A 19,284-nucleotide genomic window follows, 5' to 3' on the forward strand; every position below is an offset into this window, starting at 1 on the left:
GCTTGAAGGACTATGGGATAATTCAGCCCAACGCCGCCTCTAGAAGGAAATTGGCTCTCAATGGAAACAGGGTGGGATGCTGAAGGTTGCAGCCGGGTTTTGGCACATGTGGTTTTGCTCCATAAGGTCCTTTCTGGTTGCCACTGTAGCCATGGACCTGCCATCGCAGCCTGTGGGGTGTGAAGAGGTGGGCAGGGTTACAGAGAAAGACAACCCAAGCAGTCAGGAGTGGAGAGCAAGCATGGGGAGCTCTCTTAAATACAGCCTGAGCAAATGTGCTGGACTAGATCAAATCATTGGTATGGCGATGTGAAGTCTCTAATTACATGAATACCTTTTTAATTAGAAGCAGTGCTTTGCATCTGTTGTACTTGCAGCAGAGCATCTCCACCAGCTGAGCCTGCTTTTTAAAGAGCTCTTGACTGTATTTCGTTGACTGTATATGACCACATCATGATCCCGTGTAATGACTGGGGCAGGAGGGGAGTCTGCAGACAGACCTGCTCCTTCATGTTTTCCTAATTGGTGCCTGTCTCCCTTCTTCGCTGGGAATTTCACTCCTTCCCAAGGCTGGTTTGGTTCCTTCTGCTCTATCTTGAGTCCTGCAATGTTGCTGGGGACCCACCTTGGGACACAGTGGCACCATGAACCCGTAGCTTGATTGCCTCAATGGGCATGCTGCTTTTGTCCTGGAACTTATTTTATTTTCTGTCTTTGATGTTTGGTGTGGGGGGTGAAAAGGATGGGGAGAGACTCAGGAGGCTCATACTAGCTCCATTCTGGACAAATGTGTCTCGTTCACTGTCCTGGTCTGTTTACCATGGAGTGATCTTAATTTCCAGTGCTACTCCTTTACGAGTGTAAATCACAAATCCATTAACAAATGAGTTGAGGTGACAACTCATTTGTGTTAACATGCATTTAGGGATCAGTACTGAGAGGATCACAGGTGTATTAATTTGCCAGGCCTTTTGTTCCAGCGTAACAAATATAGCTCATCTCTATGGGGGACACGCTGACCAGGCCAGTGTCCAGATTACTGATGGTTCAAGTCATGGTTGGTGCCACCCCTCCCTTGCTGGGAAGGAGACAGGAGACTTCCCGAAATCAGTTGGGTGGCCTAGCTTGGAATAAAGTCTAAACCAATTTTAAATTCTTGACCCACTTGATGGGATGATCAGGGTAATGAGCACCAGCTGGTGAGTACTTGCTTGGTTGGGCTGCTTCCCACATAGCTGCTCCTCCTCTGATGAGTTTGTACTTCACTGCCATTACTGGCCACTGGAAAGGTGACCTGACCTCTGATGGTCAGAGGGGGCATCCCCTTATCTTTGAGAGTCGAGGAGGAACCTCAGTGCTGCGCAGTTATGTGGCTGGTGTGGGTGTTGCTGAAGAGGCGGCTGCAGTCGTGCAGCTGGGGTTTGGCAGCAGCTTGGCGGCATCACTTGGCCTGTGTTAGGAACATTGTCAAAAAGGGCAGAAAAAATCTGTAACTTTCTTTTTTCTATAGTGAAAGTAGGAAGCTGGTTGCTTTCTGAGCTGTCATTTTGAAGGCCTCTGCTGTTCAGGTGGCGCTGGATGCCTGTGGCATCCCTTTAAGTGGAGAAGGTGGATTCCTGGAGATCCTGCATGGCTTTTTTGAAGACCTGTGGATGTATATCTGTCCCAAGGCTTGCTTCAAGGCTGCCCTGGCCCTGCCGTGCTGAGAGCTCCCTTCCCACATGCTGTGGAGGAGCTGGCAAGCTCTGCCTCAGCTGTAACGTGGAAGATGCTCCAAGGGCTGTCAGTGCCTGGAGGAAAGCGCTGCTGGGTGAATAAAGCAGTTCCCTTGCTCCCCTCCCTGCTTTGGTATGCCCACGGTGAGGAAGAGGAGCAGGAGCAGAGCTGTCACCTGGCTGACACTGGCACCAGTCCCTTTTGGGGCTTTTAACCCAGCACAGTGGTTTAAGCCCCCCTCTGTCATGTCCTACCCTGAGGGCAGATGAATTGCCGGGGCTGTGCCCCCCACATCAGTTAGGAACTGAGGGGTGCGATCTGGGGCATCGCTCAGGGCAGGAAGGGGCTCTGGGGCTTATCAGGAGGCTTTCTCCTCTAATCGCAGCTGTAAAGCCCCAGCACAGGAAGGCTGGGCTTGATTAGGAGAAATGTGTGTCAGGGTGGCAAGCAAAGCCCTCCCTGTGCAAACTCTGGGCCACTTGTGCGGGTGGTTAACAAAGGGCGGCATTATCAGCGTGACTTGTTACCTGCCTGTGCAGGCACACAGATTAAGGCATTAATTTCTGTGTTTGGAGGAAAACACAAAAGACCTCTCAGCAGGGCCATGATTTATGAACGTGACAATAAGAGGAACGTGGTCCTGCCCATATCTCTCAGGGTCGGTTTTGTTCAGTGGCTCTTGACTTGTGCAACGTTTAGTTTGGGGTTGGCTCTTTGGTTAGTGGGTTGGTTTGTTTGGTCTTTTTTTTCCCCCTCTTCTAGCAAAACTGGAGCAGGTGAAATGCAGTGGCTTGGCAGTGTCCCAGGGGAGAGAGACAATGTGGGAAGGGGTGCTGAAGTTCATTTACTTGTAGTTCTGTCCTGGGTGGAAATTTGTTAGGTGTTTCTGAGTGTTCAGCTTTGGTGTACCAGGATCAGCCACCCACATCCAGCTGCTTCTGGTGGTTAAAGAGAGGCTGCTGCAATAGTCACTGCGTGTTTGCTTAACCAGAAAGTTAATTTGTAAGTATGTGCCATAAAAATCCATATAAACCCTATGGACCCCCATCCTAGAATGGACCCCCATCCTAGAATGGACCCAACCAGGGGTTGCTTCTCTTGAACCAACCCCTTTTCAAGGAAACTTCTTCCTGTTGCAGCATGGCAACAGAAACACTGCAGCGGTACGTAGCTGCCATACAGGTGACTAGTGGGTACGTGAAGTGACCATCTCCTCCTGCATTGGATGTACCAGACGTGCCCTTTGGGTCCAAACAGAGATGTACTCTGCTTGCTGGGCTTGCCACCACCAGCGTATGACATAATGGGTCCCTGGAGAAGAGCCTTAAAGAGCAGGTGCTGTAGGGATGAGGCTGATGGGATAACCTCCCACGGGCTACCTGGATTAGGAATAGCTCCTGGTGTCCTAGCTGGGGCCAGGAGCCCTGTGGTGCTCCAGTGTGACAGATCATGGGTGGTGGGGTGCCATGGGTGGCAGGGTGTCCCGTACCAGGTGCAGCATCCAGCCCCCTGGCACATCCCTTCGGGGGAACCAGGAGGATGCTCAGCTTCACGTGCAGTAATGGGTGGTTCGGCTCTTGGATGAGTCATGATGCTGCTTGGTTTGGGCATCTAATTCTTGAAACACCCGGTGCTTCGGGGACACCAGCTGACAGCCAGCAAACTGTACGCAGTCTGCAGTGCCAGCTCTGTGCACCTCAGCGCCCGCTTCTGCCTCCCCCAAATCCCAGATCCCCACATCCATGGGGTGTAACCCGATGAAGATTGCTCCCTTTGCTGCAAGGAAACATTTTCCCAAGACCTATGATGAGGAGAGATGTCTGTAAGACCGGTGAGTAGCAGTGCCTGTGGGGTTTTAACATCTTTGAGAGGATTAGCGCCGTTGCTGCAAATTAAGAGAGTAAATCGGTGGGTGTGGGAGCGGTCTGGGGCTACGCACTCTGTGCTGTGCTGGCGGGTTGTTGCTGATGACTGAACGCTGCCGGCACTGGCTGATGCTCCTGCCACGCTGATGGTTGTGGCTGAGCCTTGATGGCAGGGAAGGGGTGAGAGGGAAGAGGCTCAGGAAGCGACTGCGGGGCGAGCAGTGGGCACCAGTGCCACTTGGACACGGCTGAGCTGCTGCAAGAGAGCTGACAGCCAGGGGTGGGCTTCGTGATGGAGTTGTGGAACTACCCGCTTGTTCTCCTGCTGGAGCTGAAGCCAAACCCCTAAGATCGGAGTCTCTGGGGTTGGCTGAAGCCAAGTGACAGCCGTGTTTGCCCCACGTCCTCTGCTGCAGGAGACACTTCTGTCAGCTGGGTATTGTGGATGTGGTACCACAGCACCAGCTATGATCTCTTTATCTGCTTTTAAGCCTATTCCAAGCCAGGCTTCCTTTGGTTAAGCCCACTCTGAGCTAGCAAAAGCCTTGCAAGAGCTGTATTTTGGGTTTTGCCTTTTTTCTTTCTTTCCACAGTTAAGCTGAAAACCTTGGGTCTCTTGCTTTGCCTTTTCTTCTGGATGGGAGTGTTACTTCTGTGCTTGCAGGTGCTGAGCCAGTCCAAGCTCAGCAGATAGTAGTTTCAGCTTCCCACGAAGGGCAGGATCAGTGCTACCCAAGTAAAGCTAAGTTTAAGAAGTAACATCTCTGGTACAAGGACGTGTTAAACCAGCAGTCTCTCCAGGAGGCTCCGAGAGCAGAGCCTCATCTTGCAATGAATCCATAAAGTGGATCTACCAAATCTTTGCGTAGCAGGAGCTTAGTACACATAATGTTAACTATAAATTTTTGAGGGAAGAGAAATGTTCCTTCTGGTTGTGATAGAGTAAGAGGCAGAGGCAGTCCGGAGAATTTATTTTTCCCCAGGAGTGAGTTGTGAGCACTGAAATCTCTGCAGATGCCTAAAATTCTTCCTCTTTCCTCCCTTTCAGCCTGTTGTCTGTGTAATTTATAGAGAAAAATGTTTCTACTGCTTTGCAATAAACTCTTGGACACCGTGAAAATAATCTTAGCTTGTTCCAGACCTGAACTGGTGCAACTCTGGAGTAGCTGCTGACTCACATCATGCCAGGGTGAGCAGAGCCGAGCTACCTGCTGCTGGTGGAGGTGGTGAGGACTTACACAGGTGGCCTTCAGGTGCCAGACGAGTGGGAAGGAGATTATACTGGTGCAACTGGGGCACTCCTGCAGGGATAAATTCCAGTTAAACAATTCAGCGGTGTGTACTAAGAGGCAACAGGGCACAGGAGTAAAATACACAGTTTGGTGGAGACAGTTGGCCCTGCAATCTGCTGGAAAAAAGCCTTTAGTCCCAGTTTACCTGTTAGCTCAGTCGTATTTCCTGCTGGGTTCAGGGTTTTTTCCTGCCTTAAATCATGAGTTTCACCGAACTGCCCCCTCCGTGCTCTGCTTTTAAACAAAACCAGTCTTTTTTCCTTTCTGGGGGGAAATGGAGACAGATTAGAGTAATCTCACATGACTTGAGCAGTGGGCAGTGAAGTCCGGTGATGCTGGGCGATATTCTAAAGAACTCACCCATAAACAGCAATTAGCTTTTAATCGTGGCACCGCTCCCGGCCCCCCGCGCCCGCCAGGAACAGCAACGTGTGCTCTTTGTCGGCCGGAGTGGCACCGGGGGGACCCTCGGCAATGAAAGGGAACTGGGGGTGACCGAGAGGAATAAGATGCTCATCTCAGCCCCACCCCCTTACTGCGCTCAAAAGCTCTTATTTTCAGAGCACAGCACTATTGAAGCATCAGGACAATGGAGACCAAATCCTTCTGGGGGAGGGGAGGTGCTGGCAATTGCATCTTTTGTTGCTTTTACTTCTTTACTTGCCTATGGCCTCCCCCATCCCACCCCTCCAAGAAATCCACATAGATGCTTGCTAGATGATAATGCAATCACTTTCTTGGGACCTTGCTAATAGGATTATAATTATTACTGGAGATGAACTGGAGTGAATAGAATATTTACCACTTCATCTTAAATTATTGTAAATCCCTCCAAAGCATTCCTTTGATATGTAAAGTGCTGCCCCTCTCCCCCCAGTGAAGATAATTATTTAGTGGAAGTTCAGAGCTTTTAAGTATGATGGGGGACAGAAAGAGTCTTCGGTGTTTACATAAAGAGGAGGGCCTACATAATGAACTGGTGAAGTTGATGAATATCTTGCCTGGCTCCAGAAAAGGAGGAGGGAAACTTCTTGCTGAACAGTTGTAGTATCTCGAGCTGTTGTTGCAGGAAGAGGGGAGGAAATAATTAGAAATTCGGCTCTTCCCAGTCCAAAGAAAGCCCCACATCTCTGCAGCCCACGTTCAGTCAGTGCATGAGTCCGCCCGGTGACAGTGGCAATGTTTTGGGTTTGTTCCTTAGGGCTGGAGGAATTTCTGTTTGAGGACGGACCAAGTAGGCTGGCAGACCTCAGCCTGGCAAAGATGCACTGGGGGGAAGATACGGTTCTCTACAAAGTCACAGCTAGGCAGGAGATAGAGGGAGGGATGGACTGGTGTGGCAGTGCAAGGGCTGGCGTTACGTGGTATGAGGCCAGGAGCTGGTGCACGACGGGCAAGGCAAGGACCCAGGGCTGGCTGTGCACGTGGAGGGTCTGCATGGGTTCAGGAGGAACCTGGACAAGGGGTTGGAAGAGAGCATCAAGCCCGGGAAAGCCCCTGAGCTGAATTTGGGTGGAGGCTGGGAGAGCGGTGGGGGATGGGGGGTGCTGCTCACCCCGTTCTTGCTCTGCCCTAGTCCTGCTACGGTCAGGGTTGGAGACCTGGCCTGCAGGATCTTTGGCCTGAAGGAGACAGCTGCTCCCTGCAGGCGCATCCATGTCAGCATCTGTGAGCAGGATACACTTCTCCCAAGCTTTCATCCCCTCGAGCCCTTCCTCCCAAAGGCTGCCAGCATGGAGCATCCGCCCTGGAGTGGGAAGGGGGATTGCTCCAGCCAGCCGCCTCCAGGACCAACCTCGTGCCTTTGCGTCCATTGCCAAGGACGGGCATGTCCCGGGAGTGACGGCTGTGTCACCCATCAGTCCCAAAGGAGTCTTTGTGGCTCCTTGGCCTCTTTAGTATGCTCTTTGGTGAAAGCACAAACCCTGTCGCCGTGCAGACAAGACTCCTGTCAAGTGTTTCTGCTGCTATAAGTTATTCCTCCCCTATAGGCTGCAGCCATACAGTGCAACATATATGGCACTTAGTTATACAAGGCAGCAGCCCTGCCAGGGATAACAGGTCCCTATCTTGGTTATGAGCGTGCTTCTAATTAAGCCACTTAAACCCATAAGGCAGGGAAGGCGTTTGGGAGGGAGGTGGGTGTTGGCTGGCACAGGGTGGGAGGCAGTCTTTGCAGCAGAGGCTGGTTCAGCTCCTCACGCCTATTGCTGTTCCCCAGAGACACAAACCCTCCAGGTTTTGTGCATGGCTCAGGCCCTGCTTTGTCCAGGTTGGGTGCTCAGATGATGCTGCAAACTCTGCTCAGCTCTGTGGCTGCTGCCAGGTAAAGCACCACATCTCCCCCGCCTGCAGCACGGAGGGGTCAAACCTCTGTGGTGGCTCCTACATCTGATTTGAATGCAGTGACTTTGGGGAGGTGGATAAAGTATTTTATATGAAAAAAAAACCCAACAAAAAACCCCATAAAAACCTCCCAGCCCCTCATGATTGCAGCAGTGCCATGTCCCCTCCTCGAGGCACTGCTTGCTCTGATTTGCCAGGGCTGTTTGGCGTGACTGGGCTCTGCCTGCGAGGAGTGGGGACGAAAGGACCATCTGCTGATGCCCCACGTCTCCCCGCTTCCCCCAGCCTTTGATGGGGTTTTTTATCTGCATCAAAGGAGCTTAGGTCAGACTCCATGGCCAGGCCAGGGCCTGTTCCTGTGGGATACATGGTGATGCCACCCGTGGCCACCAGCTCCTTGGTTCCATTGAAGCCCTGGAGTGTCTTCACGATCGGGAGCCTTTGCACGCCGTTACCCTCCTCTCCCTCCTTTAATCCCCAAACTCCTCAACAGGTGAAAGGCACCTGGCAGATTTGGAGGCAGGGAGCAAGGAGAGTGAGGAAAAACGTTAATTTCAGGCCCACATATTTTTTCCTCCTTTCCCTCCTCCTTTACTTACCCCTTCCACACCCCCAAAGTTCATTAATTCCCATCATCTGGTTTGTGTAAACGTCGTGGTGAGTGTTTGAAGGAGCTGGATAGGGTTACACCCGTTTCAAAAAGGCCGAGGCTGGTTCCCAGCCGTTCCCTTTTATTGTTGTATAATTTGCCAACCCAAACAACGGGCTCCTGCTCCAGACAAAGGCGCACATGTTGCCCTTACTGCTGGTCATAAAAAGAGGAGTGGCTGCATGCTACTGTACAGGTCCTTGGTGCAACGGCAGCTCTAGCCGGGGAAAATTTTGGTTAGAAAAATGTGATGTATCAAATAATAAACTAGCAAGTGCTTCCACCCCCAAAGAGGAATTTGCTGTTGCCTCTTCTCTCTCTGTTTCTTCTTCCTCCTCCATCTTCTTCCTTCCCCCATCTGGAGCTGCTGCCACCAGAAAGCAGAGTCAAAGCCAAGTGGGTAATTTTCAAGCCAGTTGACCTTGATGCTGGTGGCAGGCTCTGGGATGTAATTAAAATGCTTTATTACTTTAACAGTCTTTCCATAGGCTTGTCAGATTCTTGTTTTTAAGGAGTATTTCTGAGATTTGATGACTTTGTGATCAGCCCTGCAATGAGGAGGGCTGGGTGAGGTCAGGATGGGTCCAGCGTGGTGGCCTCGGAGCTGAGCTGGTGGTGCTGGGGATTCTCTGGGTTTTTGCTTCCCAGAGCATTGCAGAGCTCTTGCTCACTATCAGGTGCCAGTACAGGGCTACAAGTTTATGGTTTTAATCCAGCCCTTGGCTACTTTGATCACCACTGTACATTTTTTCCTGCTTTCTGACAGCAACATGCTGCCTCGGAGACTGGGAACAACTGGGTATCGCCTTGGCAGAGTGGGTGGGCTGGAAGGCAGAGCTGCCAGCAATGGAGATGCCACCCCCATCCTTTCCTGGGTGTCTACACCTCTTTTTCAAGATACTAGATTTAGGTCACTTGGCCTAAATTTATTTATTGGGACGGGGGAGGAGAGGAAGAGGCAGAGAAGCCGGGGGATTTAGAATGAGAATTGGCTGTGCAGGGCAGGAATGGCAGTAAAGCCCTTCTCAAAAGTGTTTGATTTAAGGCAGTGGATGGACGGACTGTGGTTTGAAACAAGCCCTTTGGCTTTGATGAGGTCCTGACTGGAGCGAAGCTGAGAAGGACTGTGCTGGGATGGGGACAGGGAACCAAACCACCCCTGGGGACAGGGACAGGACAGGAGAGGATGCAACAGGCTGGAGAGCATCAACATGGGAGGGGACAAGGCTTGAACCTGCCTCATCTTCTGCACTTGTTTCCTTTGAAGCTTTTCTGAGCTGGTACCGGCAGGCTTGTTTGCTTTCCAACCTGCAAATTAAAAACACGGCAGAAGTCCTAACAAGTTCATCACATGCACCAAATTGTACCATGTTCTAGGATGTGCTGCCTGGACTCATCGTCACCTCGGGTTTTCAAAAACCCCCTGTCACGACTCTAAAAATCTGTCTCCTTCCAGGATAAGAGCTTTTGTGTCTGTCTTTTGCATTTCTATTCACCTTCTCACTGTAAGCTTTAAATCTCATCTATTGTGGTTTTATGAAACAGCCTTCTGGGAGGATTTGGGGGTGCTTTCCCCAGAAACAGTCAGATTGCCAAAATTTGGTTTTCTGGAAAGAAGTCACTTTCTGTATTCTTAAAATACCGGTCAGGAATTTGGGTAGAAACTGTCCAGAAATAAGTTGGATACTCTGCGTGTGCACCGCTGGGCTGCAGAGCAAATGATTCTGGATTACAGGCCTAAACTTGGTGTGAATGTGGCTGATGTCCGAAATTGTTTGACTTGGTTTTTTGCCCTTTCCATATTTTCCTTGCTTCTAGGGAACAGCTGTGGGGGGGGAAAGTCTAGAAATTTTGCACCAAAGGCAGTTCTTGCTGTATCTGCTGGCAGAGCTGCCACGGGGACTGCTGCGAGCGCTCGCTGGTGTGCATCTCAAAGCTGCAGCTGGGCGCTGCGGTGTTTTATCCTGACTGTAACAACGCTTCTCTTGCTTTTATAATACCCTACACCCAGCTGTCCGTCTCCTCTAGGAGAGTTTTGTCATCTTTGCAGAGGGAAACTGAGGCAACTCAGAGGATTGAGCAGGGGTGGTCTGGAGGTGGAGGGGTTTGAGACTGGAGGGTGCTGTCGCTGCAGCACAGGGCACCCTGATTTTGACACTTACCCGTGGGACTTCAGCTCTCGAGCACACTGGGGCGAGGGGAGCATCTCTGAAAGTGCTGCTGGGTGGTCCAGGTGCTGGGTAGGAATATATCCAGCACGAAACCCTCCCCAGGAGGGAAAACTCATCATCCACCCCGCTCCAGGACTCCTGTTCGGCAGCAGGAGCACCTGAGCGTGCCGGCTCTGGGCTGGCAGCCTGACGGTGACCTTCACGCAGGCAGATGTTGGCGGTCACCTCCACAGACCCCCGGGCTCTGGCAGACCCCAAGGGGTTTATCCCAGCGGGCATTTGCAAAGGGCAGGAGGTGCAAGGGGGGACCGACAGACGTCCCCAGGGATAACGTCAGTAACGACTGCTGTGCTCTGCCCTGCGTGCCAGTCCGTCCTACCTGCAGCAAATAACACAGCAACAGGTTGCGGAGGTCCCCTCGACCCCCCCAGCCCATGGCCCCTCACCATTCCTCCTTGAGAAGTGGCAGCAGATTAGCCCGGAGCCCCTCTGCGCAGACAAAAGCTGCCACAAAGGGCATTAGGCTTCAGGATTGGATTACCGTGTGGCCACCTGTCATCCCCACTTTGTAAATTTATCTCGCTCTGAGTCCAGTTTTCACACTGGAGAAGTTTGCACTTAAAAAAAATAAGATCCCCCCCCAGTGCCTCTCCAAGCAGCAGCCTGGCAGACTTCGTTTTAGCATCCCTTCTTATTCCAGGCTTCAGAGCTGTGTGGGGCTGGGGATTAGAGCTGTTTGAATAGAGAGCCTTTATTACATTAGTCTAAGTGGTTAATAGGTAAAGTAGGCCAATCCATCTTTAGACTAAGCCTATCACTTTGCCTACGAAGGGTGAAGGCTCCACTGAGGAAATATTCCTCATTAAAGAAAAAGCTTTTCCTCTGTCCCTCTTGACATGTTAATAGCTCAGGGTTAGGGGCTCTGCTCTCTGCCTGCAGAAAATTCATAGCTGTGCTCACGCAGCAGCTCCCTCCTCTCGCTGGGACCCCTGACGCTGCCGGCAGCTCTGCCGAAGTCAGCAGAGTGGTGCTGGGTCCCGCCAGCGCGTTGCTGGCTGGGCTCGGCGGGGAATAAGGAGTGCCAGGAGTCTGCTGTTTCTCCTCGTCCTGGCTTTCCTTTCCTCAGAAAGCGGGTGCCTCGTCCCTTCCCGAGCAGGGATGTAGGGAGAGGGTTCAAGTGATGAGTAGAGGCAGTGCTTCGGTGCTGGGACTCTCTGCTGTGGGATGTTCTCAAGGCCAGAAGTATTCATGGGTTTGAAAGGATTAGACAGTTCATAGACACTATGAAATGGGATGATTTGGATGCAGATGCTGGCTCCAGAGGTCTTTGAACTCCAGGTTGCCAGAAGGCAGGAGGATAACAAGGCAGGAGGGGCTGCTTGCCAAGCTTTTCATACTATCTTTATTTTCCACTACCGTATCCACTACAGCCCTCAGTGGTGTCCTCATCCAGCCCTGTACCAACTGGTGCAGCAGCTTTTGTCCGAGGGCTCAGCTGAGCTCCCTGTTTCTCACAGCCTGACTCCCTTTATCATCTCCGTATGGACAATGGTGGTATCTGCACCTCTGCCCTTCTTATCTTGCGCCAAACAGCACTGGCAGAAGCTGCCCAGGTCTCTAACGTGCCTGTGAAGCCTCCAAGGAAATAGAGGGCTCCACAGCTGTCCCGAGCTGCCCCAGGGCTGAACTGTGCATGCACCATTGAGCTGAACATGGGTTTCTGCTGTTATTTTTCCCTAAAGGAGTTGCATCTTGCCAGGGCACGGTGGCTACAGCTCTTCTGACTATTACAGCTCCTCTTTCCTCTCCTTCTGCAGTGGCTGTTGTTTAGAGCAGCCCTTGCTGTCTTGGAGCCCCAGGAGCAGATGTTTTCAGAGCTGGAGTCTGGTCCTACTTCCACCAACCCGTACGTCCAGCGTGTTGTGTTGGAGCTGCAGTGCTATATGTGGGCCGTGTTACCCTTCTCCAGTTGTGGTCTGAATGGGAATAAACGTTTCTTGGTGACTTTTTCACCTGTGGGAGTTCAGACCAGCCAACTTAGCAGTTCCTCCTGCCCCTGAGGCTCTGCTGTCTCTGGCTGCCAGCATGACGATTGATGTCTCTATGGGAGATTATGGAAACCATGGGAAAGCTCATCACAACGGACAGACCCACACAATAAAACTTTGCTTTCCCGGACGTGATGCTGTCAGAGGTTCAAACCACATCCATGGGCCACAGTATTTGGCTTCAGTTGCTGCTGTCTAGCTTATTTGCAACCACTTCTCAAACAAGGCAGCATCTGAGACAATCTCGAGGGTCTTTGTTCTGGGCTATGCCTGGCACCCATCTGGGTACAACGAAGGAAGAGGGTGCTGGAGCTAGGGCTGAAGGCTGGTTTTAGTGGATTCAGTTCTCATTCTTGGGTTGAAGGCTCCGTTTCTATCTCTGCTCATCTTAGCCTGTGCTGACCAAGCCAGACAGCAGTAGCAGTGTCAATGATGTGTCTTGTCTTGCTTCTTTTGTTCTGATGGGTCACCAGTGAGACATTCTACAAATGCCAAGGATTCAGGTCCTCTCCAAAAATAAGTTTTGTGGGGTCCAGACCTGCACAGAATGGAGTGCTCTCAGCTCTATTGGAAACAAGACGTGCTGGATGTCCTCAGCCCCAAATCAAGGTCTGACTGGTCTGCAAAGGGACTGACACTGGGCCAGTGGATGCCTCTTAGATGAAGAGTTACTCCTTGCTGTCTTCCACTTCTACAGTGCACTCCTCTCTCTTTGTTAAAATACTAATTAAGAGCCTATGTTTCCCAACTAGATCAACTGACTCAGCACCTCCACCCCCAGCAATTTCCTCCTGTTTCATGGCCCAGCCCTACCCAATGCCTCTCTTGTGCAAGGAGGAAAAAATAAGCCTTGTGTCATTCTCAGAAGACTGATATAAACTGATTGTAGTCGTGCTGGAGGAGAAGTTGGTCTTGAAGTGCTGGGTCCCATACAGCAAGCAATCTGACGGACCTGACCTGAAGCCAAAGGGCTTCAGGGCAGCACAGCTGTGCTGAGCACATCTTGGGAAGCAGTCTCCTCTCTGGGCAGGTCCCAGGCCATTAAAGACTTCATGGGTTGAAACCAACCTCTTAAATCAAGCTGGAAAGCAGTTGGTGGCCAGCATGGGATGTAGAACTCAGATTTAACACGGCCATAAAAAGAGACACCACTTAATGAATGAGTAGACTGTCGAAACCCACATCAGTCCATGATAGATTTAAGAGTTGCTCTCTGAGCGTTATTGACTGGTTGTGCTCTGTGATGGCGTTACGGGTTTGTGAAGTTGGCCAGAAAGGTGAAGGATTAGTCAGAGTTTTATTTTAGTTGCTGATTTTTGGCACATGCTGGCTTCTGACTTCCAGAAGCTCTCACATCCCAGGTGTCTGGTAGACCAGCGTGATTTTTAACTGCATGTGGAACTCCACTTGCCTGGCCTTGAAATCACAGCCCTAGGGGTTGCCACCACCCTTAGGCATGGCTGGAGGTTTCCACACACTGATATTCCCTTCCTCCAGAGTCTGGCTTGTCCATCGCCACTTCTCCCAGTGACCCGTGCAGATCTGGTATGGGGACCATCTCCCACCGTGGGTCTGTGGAGAAGGGGCTTTCTGGGCAGCCCCAGAGCACACCTCACCCACAGTGCAGAGTGTAGTCATTGGGTGCCCCTTGCCAGTAAGCACGTTGCATAAAGTTAATGTCAGCACTTGATGAAGTAAAATACCAGGTGCAGTGTGAGCAAAATAGTAGTTGCATAAATATCTACTGAACAACTTTCATAGGCATGTGATGATTTTTGATTCAGTCAGACCTCTCATTCCTGGTTTTTCTTTTATCTGGCCTCAGAACAGATGTGTCAGTTTTTGTCCCTTGGCTTCTTAATTGGGGCAACCATTGCCTTAGCACAAATTATCAGTGGCTTTTTTAATTGCAAGAGCTCATGATGATCTTTGCTGTAGAAGCATAAAAGCAGTAAGGGAAGAGATGGCTGTCCAGGAACAAACAGCCTCTGTGTGCAGTGTTGTAAGTCTGAGGGAAACGCTGTTTGAGGCTTGCAGATCACACACTGGCTGGTTATTTCTCTGTGCTGGGTGGATGCTTTGAAAACTTAATCAAGTTTTATAGCTTTAATTTTGTGGCTGACTCCCCTCTTGCCTTTTTTTTTTAAACTGTCTCGCAACCCAGAGCAAATGAGTCCCATTGGGTTATAAAGGGAAAGACTTGGCAAATGGTCTAAAATATTTAGGCTTGCCTAGTGAATGATAGGAAAAAATTACTCTTCCTGCTTCATGCCGCTTCCATAATTTCTGCAAACTCTCTAGGTTTTCCCCACATGGTTAATTAGAAATAGCCAAGGAATAAGATGGAATTGCTGAAGGCTTTAGATTTCAAGGGTATTTTCTGAGAGTATGTCCTACCCATGAGCTGAGATTGTGTTCACTGTGGCCGTATCCTGTATCCCGACCTGCTGTAGCCCGTGTAGCAGTGGAGGAGAGAGATTGTCCTCATTGGGTGCTGGACTTTGATGTGCTGCAGATGCCACCAGCAGCTCGTGATGCTTCTAGTGTGTATTAGGGAACAAGTCTGCACAGCGATAAGGAATAGTAAAGTAGTGGGTGAATCTGGGTGCAAGAGGACCTCCGTGGTTGGGTGAGGTCCTGCTGTTGACAAGCCAGGGACAAATTGCACCCGCTTGCCTAAATTGGGAAAAGTGTTGTGTTTGGGAGCTAAGGGAAGGCAAGGTGGATGTGCTCTGGTGAGCTCCTGCTTTTCTGCTACACTGTTCCTCTCGTTCCTGTGGGGAAAACAAGCTCTAGGTTGGGGCTGAGGCTCTCTGGTGTTGATCTGAGCCAGGAAAGCCACCTGGTGCAGCTCAGGACTCATCCTGACCAGTCTGGAGCCGGTGTGGTGCATGCAGCCATGCTCCAGGTGCAGAGTGTAGCCCAGATAATCCACTCATGGATAACTGGGAGATTACTCAGCTGGATTTCTAATACAGTGGCCTTTAATAATAATCCCCCTCTAATCCTTAAATCAATGGAAAATGGATTTATCTGTACAAGCTAAATGGCTTGTGTAGGCATTTTAGGGAGAAGAATTCTTGTGTATCTATGTGTGAACATACATATATATATATATATGCATATTTTTTTTCCTGTTACCTGCTGTTCTAACCCATGTTTGTGTGTTCTACTGGCAGGGACCTCATGCCCAGGACGCTGGAGGGGCAGATCACCATGGAGAAGACCCCCAGCTACTTTGTCACCAAGGAGGCCCCAGCCCGCATCTCCTCCATGTCCAAGGGCACAAAGCTCATCGTGGTGGTGCGGGACCCTGTGACCAGAGCCATCTCGGATTACACCCAGACGCTCTCCAAGAAGCCCGACATCCCCACCTTTGAGAGCCTGACCTTCAAAAACAGGACTACGGGCCTGATCGACACCTCGTGGAGCGCCATCCAGATTGGCATCTACGCCAAGCACCTGGAGAACTGGCTCCTCTACTTCCCCATCGGGCAGATCCTCTTCGTCAGCGGGGAGAGGCTGATCAGCGACCCCGCGGGGGAGCTGGGCAGGGTCCAGGACTTTCTGGGCCTCAAGAGGATCATCACCGACAAACACTTCTACTTCAACAAAACCAAGGGGTTCCCGTGCCTGAAGAAGGCGGAAGGCAGCAGCAAACCCCACTGCCTGGGGAAGACGAAAGGCAGGACCCACCCCGACATAGACCAGGAGGTGGTGCAGAGACTGCGGGACTTCTACCGGCCCTTCAACATGAAGTTCTACCAGATGACGGGGCAGGACTTCGGCTGGGACTGAGGCTGGCGTGGGAAAGTCCTCTGTAATTACTTGCCCAGCACAGTTTGCGTATATAAAGAGATATATATGTATGTAAAATGTACAGAAATCTATTTTATAATAATTTATTTTTAATTCCTAAGCAATTAATTCACTAAGCTGCCTAACCGCACTGGCTAGAACGGTAGCCCGTAACCTGTTTAACATTCCACGGTGTTTAATTTTAATATGGCTCTCCTTTTTTTTTTTTTTTCTTTTCTTCATTCTGTTTTCTCCTCTTCTTGGTTTGGTTTGTAACAGACGGTGCTTCCATTTTTCCTAAACAAAATTTGTATTTAAAAAAATCAAAAAAAGCAAGGGTGGCAGGGGAGGGGCAGGGAGGGAGGGAAAGCACAAATTTATTTTTGTTACGGGTATCTGGCCATTATAAACACTTGCTTTCCCTATTCCGGTGTCCCAGTCTCTGCTCCAGTGTTGTGCTCCCTCGTCCCACAGCTTTCCAGTTAGTCCTGCAGCCCTGGGGGGGTTTCTCTGGGGTGGGTGGGGAGGGAGGCTGGACATCTCCCTGCAACCCACATACCTCTGCTGAGCAGCAGGGTGTTTTACCGGCGTCTGTCGAGCGTGGGGAACTCCAAGCCATACAGCTCCTGCTGCACAGCCCAGGACTCTGCTGGCAGGGTAATGTGCTCACTTTCTAGCAGAGAAGCCGCAGAGCCTGTTGCATGGGCAGAGCTGTCTCCTCAATATGCTTTTCCTTCTTGCCTTGTGTCAAGGAGGCTCTTTCTCACAACCCCTCTATGCGTTTTAAACCTTTACTGCAGGACAAATGTAAAAATACATGTGTCTGTGTGTGACATGCTTGGTGCTGGTCTGAGTGCCTTGCAAGAAGCATCGCTCACGGAGTGCCCGTGCACGCAGGGCTGTGCCTGCAGTGTGGGGAGCAGCACCCACCCACCAAAGACGCCGACGGAGCCACGTGAAAACCCCAGGTCTCTACTCGGTGCCATCCCAGCATGGAGGGTGTCCCAGGACATGGCGCAGGCGGTGCTACCTCCAGCCCTGCAGCCATCAGAGCAGCCCCCAGTGCATGAGACTGGGGAACATCAGCCTTGGCCCTTGATTTCCATTACTTTTTGGTCCAACGCCCTACCCATGGTCTCTCCCAAAGAGCAGCGTTTGCCTAGAGCCAGGAAGAAGTGCTGCTTTGCCAACAAGGGTGAACCTGTAGAAGAGGAGGGGGGAGTCTGGGCTGTACTTGGGTTGGGGTGTTGGTGGCAGCTGGGCAGGACAGGAGGCTCTGAGCACTTACCCATCAACCCAGGTACAGTAACCTGGAGATCCTTCCCCTCAGGTGGAACCAAATGCTTTGGGGCATTAGGACAGGTTGGCAGGGCTCTCCTGAGAGCACTTAACCGTGTTTTGTGTGCTCAGGAGGTTTTGATAAATGCCATGTGTGTCCGATGCCTTATCGTTACTGTCAGAGGTTCTGCTAGCCCAACTGGAACATTTTTGGAGCAAGATGGCAGCAAGATCCTGCTCAGGTGGATACAGCGAAGAGCAGGACTCACCTCTGGGTCTGCTGGAGGGATTTGCAGGTAAAGTGCTGCCCTTCAGTGCTTTGTTTGAACCTAAGGGCTTTTGGCTTGGCCCAGTGGTGTCACATCTCTGAGGGGATTTAGGGGGTCACAGCCCAGTAGGTGGTGGTGGAGCGTGTGTGGGTTCATACATGGGGTGTCCTCAAGGGAAGGGAGATGCTGAGCATAACATCAGCAATGAGCTGCCTAGCAAACCTGCTGTGAGCAGGGTGCAAATCCCACCTTGGGGTTTGCCTCCACGCACATCTTCCTGCAAACAGGAAGAGTTGGGCAAATGCTCTCCTTTCTGCCCTGAGGCATTTCTAGCAATGAAGCGACTCTTCAGACTGACACAGTCCCACTTCCAGAGGTCACAGGCGTGAGTGTGGGACCCGCTGGGCTGCGCAGATTGACAGACTGCACACATGACCCCTGTGAGATGCAGCTGCGAGCCTCAAGTAGTGGTTGGATCTGTGCATGTTCGGGGCCTTTGGTTTTAGCTCCAGCCAGGTCCCCAGCTCTGTTCCCTGCTGCCAGGACAGGTGATGAACGCACCAGCGTGTCTGCTTTATCACAAACCCCTGCTGCTGTTGTGTGACTGAGGGGAAGGGGCTGCAGGGCGTGAGGGGTGAGGGGGAGAGAAAATAATTCCTGGTGGAAAAGAGTGGGTTTTGGTTCTCGAAACCTCAGTCTTCCTACTAGCTGGTTTATGCAATGTGTAGAAAGAAGCTCGTCCTCTCCCCTTGGCCTTTGGGTAAGCTCCCAGCCGCCACTGCGCTGCTTTCCCAAGCGGTTTTGCTGGCTGAGCCCTTCCGCTGCGTGGCCAGAGCCTCCGGGATCTGCCGCGTTGGCGTGGGTTCCTTCCCACGTGGTTCCCTCCGGAGCGCCTGTGCATGCCTGCTTTTGAATGCTGAAAGATTGCGCATCCCCTACGTCTTCCTTCTTGCTTTCTTGGAAACAACTGTTTAATATCCCAATGCCTTCCTCAGCTGTACAGCAGAGTGTGGGCTTAATTTGTATAATCAAGCCCTGCTGCAGAATGCTCTCATGAAGCAATCTTGTTGGGGAGTAGAAATACAGAGAGCGAATAACAACTCTTCTAACCTTAAGCAAATTGTTAGCCCTGGCTCAATATCCTTCGTAATGAAGTCTGCGCTAGACTTTTAATGTAAAGGCCTTACCTAAGAAATAGGACAATGAAGATGAATTTCCCGTGGTGTACATCTGGTTGCTAATACTGGAATCAGTGCTATTGTCATCATTTTTTAAAAAATACCTTTGTTTTGAAGTTAAGCTTGGAGGTGTGATTAGAAGTTCTTTTTTTTTTTTTTTTTTTTTTCACATTGTAACATTAATTTATGGCTGAGTTTCATTCAGTCCTGTATTCAGAAGTGCAGTACAGGTATTAGTGATGTGTTGTCTGTAACATGGTACTATAGAGTAGCCAATTTGTAAGAAAAAAGAACAAAACGGAAAGAAAAAGAAAAAAACCCACAAAAAACAAAATCTGAAAAAAAATGTAAATTGAGTATTTTGTGGTATGTACAACACAAATTAATTTTACACAGAGAAAGAAGTTTCTAGGAAAATGAAATTCTGATAATTCATACTATTTGTATGAACAAATAAAAGCTATATTTTACCAAGCAATGGACACGGTTGTATTCATTGAACGCTGCGGAGGTGGAGGTGGCCTCCCCACGTGCGTAGTGCTGCCCCTGACACTTGCATGTCTGCCCCATTAATGTCCTTGCAACTGTGCCAGCCCCACAGCAAAGCCTGAAGCCCAGGATTTAATCACATACGTGAGCTCCCATCCAGCCCAGGGCTGTGCTCGGGAGCCAGA

The 19,284-nt window shown here is 50.6% G+C and overlaps 1 protein-coding gene across 1 annotated transcript in view; it reads left to right on the plus strand.

The window, feature by feature from the left end:
* HS3ST3B1 (heparan sulfate-glucosamine 3-sulfotransferase 3B1) overlaps positions 1-19,084 on the plus strand; it is a 30,155-nt gene extending 11,071 nt beyond the window's left edge. The window contains exon 2 of the mRNA XM_074847423.1: positions 15,267-19,084. Coding sequence (XP_074703524.1) covers positions 15,267-15,885 — 619 coding nt within the window. The 3' untranslated portion in view covers positions 15,886-19,084. The remainder of the gene's footprint in view (positions 1-15,266) is intronic.
* Positions 19,085-19,284: the final 200 nt, after the last annotated feature.

Source organism: Strix aluco, chromosome 21 (assembly GCF_031877795.1).
Source record: "Strix aluco isolate bStrAlu1 chromosome 21, bStrAlu1.hap1, whole genome shotgun sequence".
NCBI classification, from domain to species: domain Eukaryota; kingdom Metazoa; phylum Chordata; class Aves; order Strigiformes; family Strigidae; genus Strix; species Strix aluco.